This window comes from Trichechus manatus, unplaced genomic scaffold (genome assembly GCF_000243295.1).
Source record: "Trichechus manatus latirostris isolate Lorelei unplaced genomic scaffold, TriManLat1.0 scaffold00024, whole genome shotgun sequence".
Taxonomy (NCBI): Eukaryota; Metazoa; Chordata; class Mammalia; order Sirenia; family Trichechidae; genus Trichechus; species Trichechus manatus.
In genome coordinates, this window is record NW_004443960.1 from 8,383,624 (window position 1) to 8,399,228 (window position 15,605).

At 45.9% G+C, this 15,605-nt stretch overlaps 1 protein-coding gene across 4 annotated transcripts in view; it reads right to left on the reverse strand.

Annotated features, from left to right (window-relative positions):
• Positions 1 to 592: 592 nt before the first annotated feature.
• The window catches only part of USP7 (ubiquitin specific peptidase 7), a 67,277-nt gene continuing 52,264 nt past the window's right edge, over positions 593 to 15,605 (reverse strand). For 3 of the 4 annotated variants that reach the window (XM_023728459.1, XM_004373244.3, XM_023728458.1), the window contains 19 exons: positions 14,917 to 15,073; positions 13,401 to 13,545; positions 12,665 to 12,795; positions 11,664 to 11,798; positions 11,059 to 11,160; positions 10,757 to 10,862; positions 9,820 to 9,912; positions 9,661 to 9,728; positions 9,291 to 9,391; positions 8,084 to 8,237; positions 7,415 to 7,482; positions 6,817 to 6,925; positions 6,646 to 6,723; positions 4,784 to 4,884; positions 3,856 to 3,955; positions 3,271 to 3,390; positions 3,036 to 3,107; positions 2,801 to 2,891; positions 1,860 to 2,181 (listed from right to left, as the gene is read on the reverse strand). In XM_023728459.1, the coding sequence (XP_023584227.1) occupies positions 2,075 to 2,181; positions 2,801 to 2,891; positions 3,036 to 3,107; positions 3,271 to 3,390; positions 3,856 to 3,955; positions 4,784 to 4,884; positions 6,646 to 6,723; positions 6,817 to 6,925; positions 7,415 to 7,482; positions 8,084 to 8,237; positions 9,291 to 9,391; positions 9,661 to 9,728; positions 9,820 to 9,912; positions 10,757 to 10,862; positions 11,059 to 11,160; positions 11,664 to 11,798; positions 12,665 to 12,795; positions 13,401 to 13,545; positions 14,917 to 15,073 (2,038 nt within the window). In that variant the 3' untranslated portion in view covers positions 1,860 to 2,074. Of the gene's footprint in view, positions 2,182 to 2,800; positions 2,892 to 3,035; positions 3,108 to 3,270; positions 3,391 to 3,855; positions 3,956 to 4,783; positions 4,885 to 6,645; positions 6,724 to 6,816; positions 6,926 to 7,414; positions 7,483 to 8,083; positions 8,238 to 9,290; positions 9,392 to 9,660; positions 9,729 to 9,819; positions 9,913 to 10,756; positions 10,863 to 11,058; positions 11,161 to 11,663; positions 11,799 to 12,664; positions 12,796 to 13,400; positions 13,546 to 14,916; positions 15,074 to 15,605 lie in introns of all 4 variants that reach the window. The other variant, XM_023728460.1, reaches the window with a different exon arrangement.

The window sequence follows — 15,605 nt, forward strand, 5'->3', positions numbered from 1 at the left end:
CAAGCCTGCTGTTCGAAAGGCAGTTTGTTTTCTTCCTTTAATTGAAAAATTCCACCCGTCTCCCCAAAATCAGTTTGATGAACTCCAACTCGAGACCATAACTGGGAGTGAATGGAAAAGTAAACGCAGCACGTGACACGGACGTTACAGAAAGTTCTTTGTAAAAAGTTGTTTAGTATCTTCAGGGAGATGGTAGGAAGTTTCAGTCACCCATGACTATAACCAACCCCTGGCCAAAAAGAAACACCGAACAAAACCACCTGCACGTCCCTTCAAAGCCCAGCAGACGGTGAACGAGCCTCGCCGCCCTGCCCGTGAGGACTTGCTCTGCTGGAGGCCGCCTCAGGGGGCAGGGAAGGGCAGCCTCCTGGGGGAGGGTGCCCCTGAGACTGGCCATCTGCAGAAGGCAGCTCTCGGTGCACAAAGGCACACACAGGACGTGGTCAGCGAGGGACCCAGCCAGGGGACTGGACCAGAGACCAAGGGCTAGGGCACTGGACAGGGGGCACAAGCCCACCCAGGCGACCGTGCTGGAGGCTCCATCCACTCGAGACAGCTGGCCCTCCCCTGGGCTACACCTACCACATCTGCAAATAATATCTCCAGTCGTCTCAGCTATACAAGGCTCCCTCCTGGAAAACCTTTGATTTCTTAGCTCAAACTTACTAGCTGGAGGCAGAAACCCAGGATTATACAGCAGCAATACTGAGACTGGGGGGAGGAATACATCTTGGTCAAACCTTGTGGTAAACAAAAAGGAGTCCCAAGCCTACTTCTGGGGAACAGAAGAATCTTTCTCAACTTCCATGTCACTCACTGAATTATAATTTTTATAGAAAATTTTATTCAACATACAACATGTTCCAGCAAAAAGGCAATATACAGGAAGAGCTGGCGTACAGTGCAGCTACAGAAACAAAACAAAAAAATACTGGAAAAGGATGGAAAAATCAGTGTGATTTGCGGATTCTATTTGACTGCACTCAAAACTAGACATGTGGCTGCATTAGCTCCCAGGTAAGAGGAAATGAGGCTGGGACGGAAATAAAACTACACACAACGAGCATCAGCGTCAGCGAGTCTCCGCAGACTCACCCAACAAAAAGGAACCTCCTCCAAGTGGTCAATTGTACATGCTCATTCATTAAATAGACGATCTCATTCTTCCATTTTTCCCTCTCCTTTTTAACTCTTTAATTTTTTTTTATTTTTATTTTTTACAAAGTCAACAGCTTACTAACCACTAGTGAGTATGCCCTCTTTGCTAAAAGGCTCTCCTGTTCTGTTCTGTCTGTTCCATTTTAATGACATCCTATTTATAATCCTTTCACCAGCTTTCACGAACAGTGGAGATCAAGTTTGCCATCAGGCAGCACAGTCAACCTTAAATGTACGGAACAACGTTTTCAATTGGATAAAAAGACCCCGCGTGTCTGCCAGGCTTGGATTCAGTGTGTCCCCTATGCAGACGGGCTGTGGCACAGAGGCCGATCGAGGCGAGACGAGGTTACTAGAGACCCCAGGCAGCTGGAGGTGAGCTCGAGGAAGGGCCGACAATGCACACAGTGAAGGAGAGATCGCTATTTATTAGGTTGTAAGTTTCTGTTTTGCCTTTACAGGGGCACAAAAGGTCACTGGAAGTGTAACTGAAGGAAGTACGTCAGACGGGCCTAAACATAAGACTCACTAGCTGCAGGGTTGGCGGACGGGACCCCCAGGGAGGCAGCCAGCCAGCTCATGCCAACTAGAAACAGACTAGAGACCTCTGGCCAGCGACCCACGGCCTACTAACCTCTTCCCGCATTATGCTGACGGGTGCCTTGCATTGTGGTTACCATAAAATAACTCTCATTGGCATCCAAGCTTTATAAAAACACCTTCATTTTGCTCAAAAAGGGCAGTCAATAGGTACAGAGAAGCCAAACTCAACAGCCTCGACAAAATAAAATTAACACCAGCAGCAACTCCTCTTGCTGAAGACTTCGGGTAGAGTGCATGTGTACCAAAGTTCTACGCTGTTAAAAAGGGGCGCGCGCCCACGCGCGCTCCCTCACCTGACACACTGAGTAAGAAGTCAGTTATGGATTTTAATAGCCTTCTCAAGGTAGGTGTAGCGACTCCTCTTTGGGGCTTTGTTGAAGTGGTCAAGCCCTAGCCAAGGCCGAGGGTGAGACATGTTACCTGGTGGGAGAGAGAAAAGCAACTGAGATGGAGCCCGTTATGGAGCATGGACTTCTGAGCCCCGCGCTTGCCCGGAGTACTGAGGACCCCTACCCTAACTGAGCATCTGAATGGCGTGTCAGACGCAGCACGTCAAGTCTCCTGACAACTCACGTGGAGCCACCAACCCCCAGGACCCTGAGTTGAAATTTTTACATCCTCGTTTAGCCCATGTTTAAGAGCCTTGGTGGCGCAGTGGTTACGTGCTCGGCTGCTAACAGAACGGTTGGTGGTTCGAACCCACCAGTGGCTCTGCAGGAGAAAGATGTGGCAGTCTGCTTCCATAAAGATTACAGCCTGGAAAACCCTATAGGGCAGTTCTACCCTGTACTACAGGGTCGCTATGAGTCAGAACCGACTCAGTGGCAATGGGTTTACTTTAACGCATGCTAAGGGCTTTAATCTTTAAAAGAACTAAGAGATTATGCGCTGCTGCTTTACAGATGTGCAAACAAGCCCAGGCCGCCCGGCTGTGGCAGAAGAGGAGACTGGGACTTGTACCCAGGGCTGTCCAGCCACCTCCCAACTGCTTAACTTCAACCCACACCTAGAAAACTACGTCCAGGGCCAGAGCTCTTACCGGGCTGAGGCTCAAAGTCTTTCAAGTTTACTTCATACTCATCTTCGTTTATGTACTGGTGTCGGCCCATCATTACAATCGCAAATTTAAACTAAAAAACAAAGTAGAACTCCTTCATTAACTCTGGATATGAGCAAAAGCCACACCTCCGGCAAAACCCCGCCAGCTGCTTCACTAGTCAAGATTCGGCCACGCTCCCAGTTAAATAAGGCAGAAGCCTCAGAGAGGCGCGCACCTTTTCAAACTCCTTCTCCTGGATGTCGAGCAGACTCTGGATCCGCTTCATCACTTCTCGGAAATGCTCGCCCTGCAAACGGAAATGAGGTGTGCTCACACAGCACATGCTCATGTGGCCTCACAGCCCACATGGACACCACGTCAACCACCCAGCAATGACAGTGACTCAAGAATGACAGAAGGCATCAGGTTTTGACACGAGATGCTCAGAGCTACTACAAAACAAAACCCACCTGGTGTATCCTCAGCAAAAATGGAATTCCAAACGTTCCAAAAACCTCTTTGTGGAAATGTGCCACTGTGATCAGCATCTCGTTTTCCTTGTCTATGTCTACCTGGTCCAAAGGTATTTCCTGTGGACACATTAGAAACCCACAGAGGTGAAGTGCAGTTAGTGCAGACCAAATGGCCCGCTTTCATTCTGACAGGCTACTTCAGGACTTTACGTCATATTCTTGCCCAAGTGCCAGGCTCTGGTCTAGCTGGAATGAGGAAAGTCCAGAGCCAGAACAGATTTCAGTTTTTACAGGGTACACTGGGTTTTGAGAAATCAAATGTATCATCTAGTTACTGTGGAAACAGCAGCTGCTCTGAACTCCATAGGGACCCACAATTTCTGCCTAGACTTGCTTGGTGGCCCATGTTTAAAGTTAATTCCTTCGAATCTGGTAGAATAAGAGGACACCTTAGGAATCACTTCAACTACTGGTAAACACAAACCAAAGCCACTTCTGCACGTTGTTTAAAGATTTAAACAAGAAGCCAGTGGGCTGCCCACCCCCGAGGGTTCACGGCTTCACTCAACGAAGGGCCATTACCTCTATTCGAAACGTTCGACTCGTTGCAGGGGATAAACATTCTAATAGTTCATCTTCTTGATGCACACCAATAATTTTGTAGCTTACAATTTCTAGCAGCCTGAATAAAACAAGGGGGAAAAGTGAACTATATATGTTCAGGTGGGAAGAAAAAAAAAAAAAAAAGAAAGACTGCCTGATCATGCAAACTAACAGCTTTCTAGGAAACTGTCTGTCTACAGGACTACCAAGATGTGCTGGCATTTTTTCTTCTCAAAGAGGATATGAAATATCAAAAGCAGGTGTATGTGGGAAGGAGACAGACACTGGCTGGGTGACTGCAGAGAAAACAAGCCAACTCCTCAAGGTGCCGTGACTAAAGGAGACTCTGAAGACAGAACCTCCGGCCCATGGCTAAACGGGGGCGCCCAGAGTTGCGTGAACCTTCCCACATAAATTCAAAATAGGCAGGACTGCCATTTTTCTCACTTGCTCTTTAGAGAACAGATAATGGTCTCATTCTTTGCTTAGCATTACAAAGAAAACATTTCTGGAGCCAAAGAGCCAGGCTGACTGTGAGGCAAAGCGGTAAGAACAGCGCCGAGTTCCCTGAGGTAAAAACCGCCCAAGGCCTGGCTGAACAAGAAAGGTGGGACCCATTCCTCAGCTACAATCAGCTGATGGTTCACCTTTAGCCGCATCTGCCCTCTGCTTGGGCTTTTTGGCCAGGATCTCACACTTTTTTACTGGAGCTGATTAATATTAGGAGTCAGGGAAGGAAGGAAGAAGAAAATGCCTTATAATTCTGAAGTATTTATAAACTTCTGCAAAAGACTGACTGAAGGGTGAGCCTGGGAATGCCTCATGGGCCTTGTGTTTAATCTCCATTCATGCTACTTTGGGCCGTGCTGCCCTCCGGCCACCCACCTCTTCTTCAGGATATACTTGCCTAAGTTTCCCTGACGCTTTCTCCCCGAGCTCTACAGCCTTTTTACATTCTTCTAGCAGGTCCCGGACACAGCCGTGCTTGTCTGGATATAGTGTTATTTCCTGAGTAACGACAGAATGAAGTCAGCACTTTCAGAGGAAACAGAAAAGGTCTCTGCTACAACACACCAACTTTGCTCCCGCAGAGAAAGGACAACAACGCAGCGGTTGATCTCAACGGCCTCTGGCTGGCTCACCACGTTCTCATCGACACTCCCACAGACTTGTGGCCCCTGACCGTTTTTAAAAATAGTATTTTACTGTGCTTAAGGAGAAAGTTTCACAACAAATTAGGTTCCCATGTAACAGTTTCTACACAAATTATTCAGTGATATTGGTTACATTTTTCACATTGTGCCACTATTCTCATTCATTCCATTCTGGTTGTTCCGTTTCCAGTACTCTAGTTTCCCTGCCCCCTTGCTTTCTCATTTTTACTTAAGAGAAATTTTTGATCATTGGTCTCATACAGATGATTTTTTAAAGGAGCTCATTACTCACAGGTGATATTCTTCATTTTATGAATCAATCTAAAAGGTGACCTTAAGGAATAACTCTGATTTAAAGTTTAAAGAGTAACTATCTCAGGGCAATAGTCTTAGGGAGTCCTCTAGTCTTAAATGTTTCAGTAAGTCTGGACTTTTTAAGAATTTGAGCTTCTGTTCCACATTTTTCTTTCCATTCTATAAAACTCATCTATCGTGGCCCTGATCAGAACGGTTGGTAGTGGTAGCCGGGCACCATCTAGTTCTGGTCTCAGGGCAGATGAGGCTGTGGTTTGTGCAGGCTATTTATCCTGCAGACTAATTTCTTCTCTGAGTCTTTGGTTTCTTTCCTTCTCTTCTGTTCCAGACAAGCAGAGACTAATAGTTGTGTGGCCCCTGACTTGTGAGTTCACACATGGTGGGACAATGGGCCCCAAACTGGGTATAACCCAGGACTGAGGAATTTGAGGAATGCCATCTTGAGGCACAAAGCTTATATGTACAGAACGCTTTTCAGGAACAACCCCTGCCCCCGAAAAGGTCATCTAAAAGCCTTCCCGGCTCTCAGCACAGTGAGCAAGGGAAACAAAGCTCATCTAGATAAAGGACCGGAGGTGTGCTCTGTAACGTCATCCTAATCAATTCCACACGAGGAGGGTCTCTGTGGCACGTGTCTCCTGTTTCCTCCAGTATCCTGTTTCCTCCATACTGGTTAAGCTAGGAAGGTGAAAGACGTGGGATCCATACAGGTACAGACTACCTGGAACCACCACCTAGCAAGAAGAAACTGAGCAGGGTCAGAAACTTTTTTGCCCAAAAAATACAACTGAGAAGGGCAGGAAAGGGCTTAGCAGCACAGATTTATAAACAGAAAAAGCGAGGCTGGCCATGTCTTCTTTCGGGAGCAGGCACGAGACAGTACTCCAGAAACAAGCGCGCCTGAGTCCACGCTGGCGTGTCTGATGGGCTCATCTTGGGGGTAGCACTGGTGTTTGAGAGTGCTACTGCCCTGGGCCAAGTGGCAACGCACCAACCTCAACACCTCCCCATCAGTCGGAAACAGCACTGGAGGATTCAGGTGGCTCAACCTTGTCCTTCCCCTCATAGGCCATGGAGGGCAGGCAGGAAGACAGGGCTAACCACCACAGCCGCCTTCAAGCCTTCTATGAGACTGGGCCACTCACACACACTTCCCCTAGAATACTTTTCTCTAATAGTTTTCATTCCCAAGGTCTGGGGGGAAGCAGAAACAATAAGCAAGTACCAATAAAATTTAAAAAAAAAAAAGTGCCAATAAAAAATTAAAAGAAAAAAATTCAAGCTTTTAAAAGAGACTTACCTCTTCCCTAAATTGGCTGTTTAACCATATACATTTAAAACTTCGCCTGTTTTCAAAGTCTGTGATTTTCATTTTCAGCTATTGAGAAAAGAGAGTCACTTCAGACACGCTTCCACAAACAGCCCGAGCCGTGTCTTTACTCCCCACAGTGACATTAATTTGGACTCATACCTGCTGATAGTAAAGTTTCTTAGGTTGTCTAGGCTTGAAGAATTGTAGAAGATCTCTTAAAGTACCTTCATAATTATGTCTAAGAGGATTACCTGGGCCATCCCTATAACTACACAAGAAAACAGCATATAAACAAATGACCTGTTCATTTGCCTAAAACAAACATCCGTGAAGAAGCATCAAAGCACACCGCCTTCCTCCGCCTGCACTTGACGCCTGAACCTGTGTGGGGTTTAGCTACGATACGCCTGCTTCCCGAGACCTAAGGCCCTCTGCTGTCCCACCGCAGCGCTTCTCTGGCCTGGTGACACAGTTCCCTGAAGCCTGGCAGGGCCGACCCAGCAGGACCCGTGGGAGACGTGTGGATGAGGTATATACAGTAAGTCTGGCTCTAGATGAGGCTGTCAATTATTTTGAGATTTTGCAGTAGTGTGGTCATTTTGTGAGTGGTGACAATTCTATATCTGAAACTAAGCAAGCAATGGCGTGTCGGGTGAAGCGGCTAGCTACGTATTAACATTAGTTCCGAGATGTTTCGATGAACCATGGTGAGCATGCAGTAAAGGCCAAATGACAAGTGTCTGTGGACATGGCTTACCCTTGAGACTTGAAAAACTGGAGCAACATGGGGTCTGTGTTAAGCCTCTGTGCAACTGTCTTTGCCACCTGGGAGGACGACATGGGCCAGAAGACAAAAGGAAAGGTTCAGATTTTCCAGAAAGACAAAAAATTAAACTCGTTGTTAAGCTTAACATATCCCTAGTTATCTGGTTACATTATTAAAGAAACGAGATACGAGCAGTGTGAATTTAAATTCCCTAGAATTTCACTATCTAACAAGAATAAACCAAACCCCTTAGCGTATCACCACGGGAGTGCATGTCTGATAAAGGAACTTCTAAAGAGGTTTTCACTTTAATGTGAGGTCTACAGATCTTCTATTTTTGGATAATTTTTTTTTTTAATGGTAGTTGTAAAGAATATACACTTGGTATGTTATAACTGAAGCAAAGGAGCTATTAAAACTATCACCTCTCATACCAAATTGTGCCAGGGGTAGAGAGGATTGTGTGCGACAAACACTCCAGTGCACAGAAGGGGGCCAGGTATTCACACTGATCCACTTCTCGTGAGAATGTCCCCCAAAGAGAACATAACTAGCTCCTTGTGAACCAAACCCATAAGATGGCTTCTTCAGCAAGTATTTTAAAAAAGAAATTGGGCTTTCTGGTGTGGAATCTGAAGAGGAAAGGGATTTATCAAATACCTGGAAATAATTCATTCTATTGGATAACGTAACAACAAATCCAGGATCATTAGGGATTGTTTTATCACAGAAAATGACGTCGACACGGTGGTAGAGGTCTCGGAAATACTCCTTTGCAGTGGGTAGTTCGCTGTTATCATTTTCGGGGTCATCCCTGGAAACAAGACAGTTGGCTGGTTGAGTGAAAGTCTGCACTGGTCCAAACGGCGTCAGCAGGCGCTTTTGCACCATGGAGGCAGGCCCCCGTGTAGCTCTGGGCCCGCCTCCTTTCAAGCAGGGTGCAGTAAAGGCAGCCACGTACACAGGTGTGCTCTGGGTCAGGCACTAGGCTCACGCTTTATCTCCTTGGTCTCTCGACAAAAACCAAACACACATAAAAGCCGAGATAACACCACCCCGCCCCACTTTTACAGTCTCGCAGTCAGGGGTGTTGCCCACGGAGGGCATGTGGCAGAGCCCACTCTCTTGATCCTGAGTCGGCAAACTACAGCTTTTGTGCCAAAAGAGCAGAGCTGAGTAGTCGCTAAACCTGAAGTATTTACTGTCTGGCCCTTTAAGGAAAAGCCTGCCAACCTCCGCTCTTGACCTATGAGCTCAGAACCCCATCCCCAGAAAGCCAGGTGCTACATCAAGCTGCTTTCCAACACTCAAGTGTCTAAGACCATCCTTCTGTTTGACATGTCCAAATCCATTGCCATCGAGTTGATTCTGACTCACAGTGACCCCACAGGACAGGGTAGAACTGCCCCATAGGGTTTCCAAGGCTGTAATCTCTATGGAAGCTGAATGCCACATCCCTCTCCCGTGGAGCTTCTGAGTTCAAACTGAGAGCTTAACCACTGTGCCACCAGGGCGCCCTGTTTTACACGTAGACAGATTTGAAGAAATCACCTACGTAGGCACATTCTAAGGAACTACATACATTTTAAAGGAAGGAAAACAATTTTGCTATTCCATAAAGACTTTCCCCATTTCATTAACAGTAATCACACCCACTATAGATACTTTTAGAAAATAAGAGCGTTAAATGACAAAAATGTTCACCATTGCTAATTCCAAAACCCAGAGAATGCCAACTCCTGTTAACGTTCTGAGAATCTTGAAACAAAGCATGGCTCAGGGTCTAGACACAATTTGTTTCCTGGTTCTAAGACTCATGGAAAAAAAATATATTAGTACTAAGCACAGTGCTTTAAAAAATACATACTTCTGAAACACTATGATATCACCATCCATTAATTCATCAAGGGCTTTATCAAGAGACACATCATAGTCCTGGATTCTCTCTGTTAAATTCGGTTTAACTTCCTGTAAGAAAAGATAGGAAATCATTACAATGCAAGGTTTGGCTAATGTTGAATATGGCCATAAAGTACGTAATACCCATTTCCACATACATACACAGTATTTTCCCTGCACCCAAGTCTATCCACCTTAAATGTTAATGGAAAATCTAAAAATGTGGTCCTCAAGATCTTGGGAGGCCACAATAACAAATTCAGGGCTAGTAAAACAAAAGTATTTCCCCACACTGCTAAAGATGTATTGATTATGGAAAAATAAACCATCATCCAAACCTCATAGAGGATAAGACTAGTATCTTGGATAAATCCTGCTCTGTCACACATAACTGGGAGCAAGTCACCTAGAATAAAAAAGATGAAAAAAATCCATAGCTGTGATACACCAAGACTGGGTCAAAATCTACTTAGAAGATGCCTGCAACAAGGACTTACGTATTTTACAGGATATTGGTGTGTAGATATGCCCACAGTAATTTAAGCTCCGCGTTTTGGGATCATACATCTTCAAAAACAACATCACATCATCTATGAGGTTAATGAACAGGTTTTGTTAGGATCTTTACACTCATTACAATGTTCAAGAAATTAATAGTAAGCTTAGCAACTCACTGAGAACTGAAATGCCAAATTAAGGCATCTAATAAGTTACTATGCCAGCTAAGGTTGATCCTATGACTGCAGAGACAGGTTCCAAACATCAAACCCACTGGAAACGCTACATTCATTCACCCTGAGCAAAGAGGGTGGTGAGTGCAGTGAACTCTGGAATCCTGGTTTCAATACCACGCACTAAGTATTGGCTAGCCCAGCGTTACCAGGGGATCGACGTTAACGGCTGTGTGTCTCTGACGGAGAAGTGGCCACCTGAGCAATAAGAATCAATGAATCGATAGCAAGGGCCAGCAAACTCTAACCCACCTGTGCTGCAAATGAAGCTGTACTGGAACACGGCCAGCTCGTTCACTTACATGTTGTCTACGGCTGCTTCTGCATCAGAGAAGCAGAAGCTTCTGGCAGGGGCAGGATGGCCCGCAAAGCCTAAAATATTTACTGCCTGCCCTTGACAGAAAATGGGAGCCAGTCTCTAGCTGACGATCTGTCAACTATGCACAAGACCCAAGCGATTAGCAAAACACGGGGGCCAAGATTAAGGATGTACCATGACGTGCCAACCCCGTTACCCCCCCACCCCAGAAGACACTTATCAGCCTTGACGTCACTGAGGGGCCTTAACAGTGTAGAGATTTGTTGAGCACTTCTGGAATTAATCAACATGGTTTTTCTGCGAGGGAAAAACTCCTTACTGTGTGTTTAGTCTAGGACCAACTCTCCCACTCTAAAGGCAGGTGGGCATTTCATGGGCACTTACGATCTTTATCAAACTTGGGTAACGTTGCCCCACTAGCAGCCAGCTCAGGATCAACTGTTTCCAGGAATATTGTCCAAGGGTTTTCATTATCGCTGAGTTCAATCATCTATTTCCAAAAGAGACACTACTTTCAGAAGATATGAAGGGCTTTGGTGACGAAGCAAAAACTCCACTTGAGTTCTGCAGCAAACGTCCACCTCTATCTAACCGGACCCAAACAGAAACGAGCTACACTAACCGCAGACGACAGAAAGGTGCCTGCAGAGTTCCAGGCGAGCTGTGCCATCAGCTGAAATACTTACTGTTTTATTACCATCAGCTTCATTATCTAACATTGCTGGTCGTTTGGTTCCATTACTCCTTGCTTGCATGGGCCATAATCGAATCTGATCTTGTGGAAATCCCTGAAAAAATTTAAAAAAATAAATTACAACAAATCCAGTTCACATTTTAATCTCATATAAATTAATGATTCTGTGATTACAAGGGAAAAAAAAAATCATAATTTTAACTCTCCCCTTGGATTTGTCCAGGGCTGTGCCCACTTGGCCCACTGTCGCCCACCCAAAAAAAAAAGGTGAAGGAAAAGATTAATATTCACAATTAACATGCACACTCAATTTCCTTCTTTGCAGATTTTACTGAAAAATTAGGTCAAAAAGACAGAAACATGTTTCTGAAATCCTTGGGTTTCTCCATACCAGAGCTCAGAGCTCAGGATTTTTCTCCTACCCAGAACTCAGGTGGGGAAATGTGATCGGGTTATCTGCCTTGCTTCAGGGTAGGGCCAGGACACAGTGCCTACCCAGAAAGGTAACACAGCATCCTATCTTCTCTAGCTTGGAAGAATGAAGATGGAACTTGGGAGCCAAAATAAGAGTACAACAACAGCACAGTTGGGACTCACCATGGTCTGGGAGAGGTTCTGAACAAACTCGGCAAGTGAGGAGTTTTTCAACACTTTGAACACAGTGTATTTCACTTTTTCTTCATCGTACATGTCATTTCCTTGGTGGCCACAAAACTGGTCCTCGGCAACGATCTGGAAATCCACATGGAAGTACAGAACAGAGCTTACAATTGCCATGAAAAATCAAACGAGACCCCACACTGATGAAGACTAGGCTTCAACAGTGAAATGCTAAAAACACTTTTGTTTCAAAGCAACTTCTTCAGGAGACCAAGGGAGGCAAGTTTCAAAATGACCAAGAACTATGTATCAGACATTTATTTAGGTAAGACAAAACCTACCTTTCAGATTTCAGCCTCAGCAGTCACTCACCCTTAACTCATCTACCAACAGATGTAACTAGCCAGCCGTGTGGGGATCTCCAAATAGTAAACAGCCAGGACTTTTGCAGATAGTCAAACGCCTCTTCATGTTTCCCAATACTGAACTGTGACCCAAAAGCCTCTGAAAACGAACCTGCTCTAGCTAAGCCCACCTTCCGTCTGCGTCCTGCTCCCCGTGGTCAGCCTGGAGAGCCACCACCCCCACCCTCCTGCCCCACCTGGGACCAGCCCCTGCAGTTCTGCTCTTCCTGCACCTTGAGCTCAGCCTCCCATCTGTGCGTTCTGTAAACACGCTAACACACGGTTTATCATTGCTGTGCCTGGTGGACTGAGTTACTTCCCACATCTCAGCCCCTACTCCTGAACTGGACTGAAATTCCAAACCCTCAGGAAATTGGCCTTAGCAGTCCCTCAATCCATACCTGCCAGGCTGACCAGAGGCCACATGTTAAAAACACCACCAGCTGCCCAGAGAAGCTCAGAAGCAATCACCCTGAGCTGTTAATGGTTACTCCTGGGCCGGGATCGAGCTCACCCAAGTGCTTGGAGCTGCTTCTCTCTCGGCAGCCAGTCACCCCACGCTACCTGCCAACCCGAGGTCCCCAAACGCCTGACCTGCACTTGCATATAGAGATGGGCTTCCTGCCGCTCCTTCCGCTTCTGCGCCTCAATCCTTTTCTCTTCCTGCAATCGTTCCACCAACTGCTGAGGAATATCATGGTCTGTGACAGCTTGTAAAACTTCACCTGCAGAGACAAACGTGGCTTCTCTCACCTTTCTGCAGATTCTACTTTCCTCTACTTCCCCTACTGCCACTGAGTCGATTCCAACTCATAGCAACCCCATGTGATGGAGCAGAACCGCCCCATAGGGTTTCCAAGGCTGTCATCTTTACAGAAGCAGACGGCCACACCTTTCTCTCGTGGAATGGCTAGTATGTTTGAACCACTGACCTTTTAGCAGCCGAGTGTTTTAATCATTGCACCACCAGGGCTTCTTTCCTCTCCTTAAAACCAAAACCAAACCCGTTGCTGGCTGAGTCAATTCCGACTCACAGCGACCCTACAGGACAGAGTAGAACTGCCCCTTGGGTTTCCAAGGAGCGGCTAGTGGATTCGAACTGTTGACCTTTTGGTTAGCAGCCGAGCTCTTAACCGCTGTGCCACCAGGGCTCCTTCTGTCTCCTTAGAAGGTACTAACTCTACGTCACCATTAACAAAGCAATCTATCAAAGGGAAATGACTTGGTGTCGGGAGTCCACATCAAAATCCACAGCCCAATGCAGCTGAGGGGTTCAGGTGACAAGCGTGCAAGTGCACCATGGGCACACACGAGAACCAGGGGTACTCACTCAGCTTTGACTCCCTGATATAAACTAACATGTAGGCGTTAGTGCAGTGGCGGACAGACAGGTCATCATCATGGCCCCCGTAATTGTGCTCGATGGCTTCTTCTTTAGTGCACCGCGACACCACGTCGTCATCAAACTTACACCACTGTAAAGAGAAGCAGCAAGACGTCAGCAGAGAGGAGGCACCAGGACAAGCGGCCGGCATGAACCGAGCGTGTGCAGGGCACGGACAGGGGCAGCCCTAGGCATCCTGCTGGCAAAACTCCTCAGTCCTGTTGCCTTCCTCATCCCACATTCTCTGGGAAGTGCTAGCATTCAACCACTGGCAATTCTTGTAATCGACTCAACCTAGCCATTTTCTACTTAGGTTCAATCTGCTGACACCACTAACTCTTTATGGAATTAAAGCTATTCAGAGTACACCTAACTCAGCTAGGAAAGCTGAAATTTTATGATGTGGTTATAAAATTAAATGGGACATTTTACCTATTCCATGACATATGATGGCAACAAGTAAAGGGTCTGATGCGGGGAAGAAAAGCCAACATAGCTTGTACTTAACAGGTTCTTCCCAATCTTTTCATCTTGGATCAAGCCATTTCCAATGATAGTATACTCTAGTCAAAAGGTGCTCTCCATTGTTTACCAGTGCTGGGGGCGGGGGGGATCCCCTCCATCTAAGTCCTTCAACATGGGCTAGGCGGGCTCAATCCCTGCTCTGACAGACTGGCCCTACGGTCTCGGACAGAGACCCTGAGACCCTCGTCTGCCAAATGGGTATCAATCACCAGCAAGCCGACGTGTCTGATGGCCGCAGTGAAGATGAGATGAAGAGATCTGCGAGAAAGCAGGAACTACAGGGCATCACCCAGAGCGCTAAAAGGCAGCACGCACGGAATCATTATTCGGCTTCTATACGTAAGCCGAAAATATGTGCTCCCTGTTAGACCCTATAGGGTTGCTGTGAGTTGGAACAGACTCAACAGCAACGGGCTTGGTTTTTGGTTTGGTATTAGATATAAAGATACTGGGTCCTTAACGGTTAAGGTTAAGCACTTGACTATTAACTGAAAGGTTGATGGTTGGAGTCCACCCAGAGGTGCCTCAGAAGGAAGACCTGGTCATCTACTTCCAACAAATCAGCCATTAAAAACGCTATGGAGCCCAGTTCTGCTCTGACACACACAGGGTCGCCATGAGTTGGAATCGACTCAACAGCAACTGGTTTATTAGACATAAAAGAATTCTGTAAGTCCCGGCATTTGTTACAAACAGGCAGATACATACATGAAGTATGCACCACTCATTTATTGTTCACCTTTGAAGTTTTCGCAACTAATGGGACAGGAAAACAGCATACATTTTAGCAGCCACAGAACATACAGATAAATTAGAGGCCATGACAGACTCTTGATCTAGCAAGCCCATCAAGCAGGAACAGGAAAAGGCTGAAGCTTGGCTTCAGTAGTAAACCTCCCACCCGTCTCACGTTCAACTCAGTCCCGTCGGCACTTACTTTGCCGTCCCCTTTGGGGTTTAGATAAACCACGTAATGTCCACCATGGTTATCTCCACTGTGAACCAGGACTGCGTGAAGAATGTAATTGGCAGGGTCCTTAGGATCAGTTTTTTGCAAAAATTCATCGAGTGGTAACTGTTCGGGGAACTCAAACCTATTAAAAAACATTTTCAGAGAAATGCAGCTTTCATTTCCATGTAAAATATTTCACTGTTGGGCTTTACTTATTGTCAACAGGGCTCCTGACTGAACAGCTCATCTTTCTTGGGAGAAGGAAATACGAATTTAACTCAGAAGGTCTTCTCAACTATTTGGAGGTAACCCCTACTTATTAGGACAAATTAACTCTTCATATATCACTACAGAATCTGAAGCTAGAATTGATGAGAAAAATGCCTATAAAGCATCGTGTTATCTAACAGCTTGAAATTCAAGGATGGAACACAACAGTCGGTCCTGTAATAAATGCACACTGCCAGTGTTCTAGGATGTGAACAACTCTGAAAGTATTAATGAATGGATCTGAAAGTCCAGGAGTTAGACCACTAAGAAGATACCGCAGTCTGAGAAGCGTGGAAAAATCAAATTTGGAGAGCAAAAACGCGGAATCATCACCACCTAATGATTTCTGAAGACTTGGTTTTAAATAATTTGCTTCATAAAAGTATGGCTTACATGGTCAAATT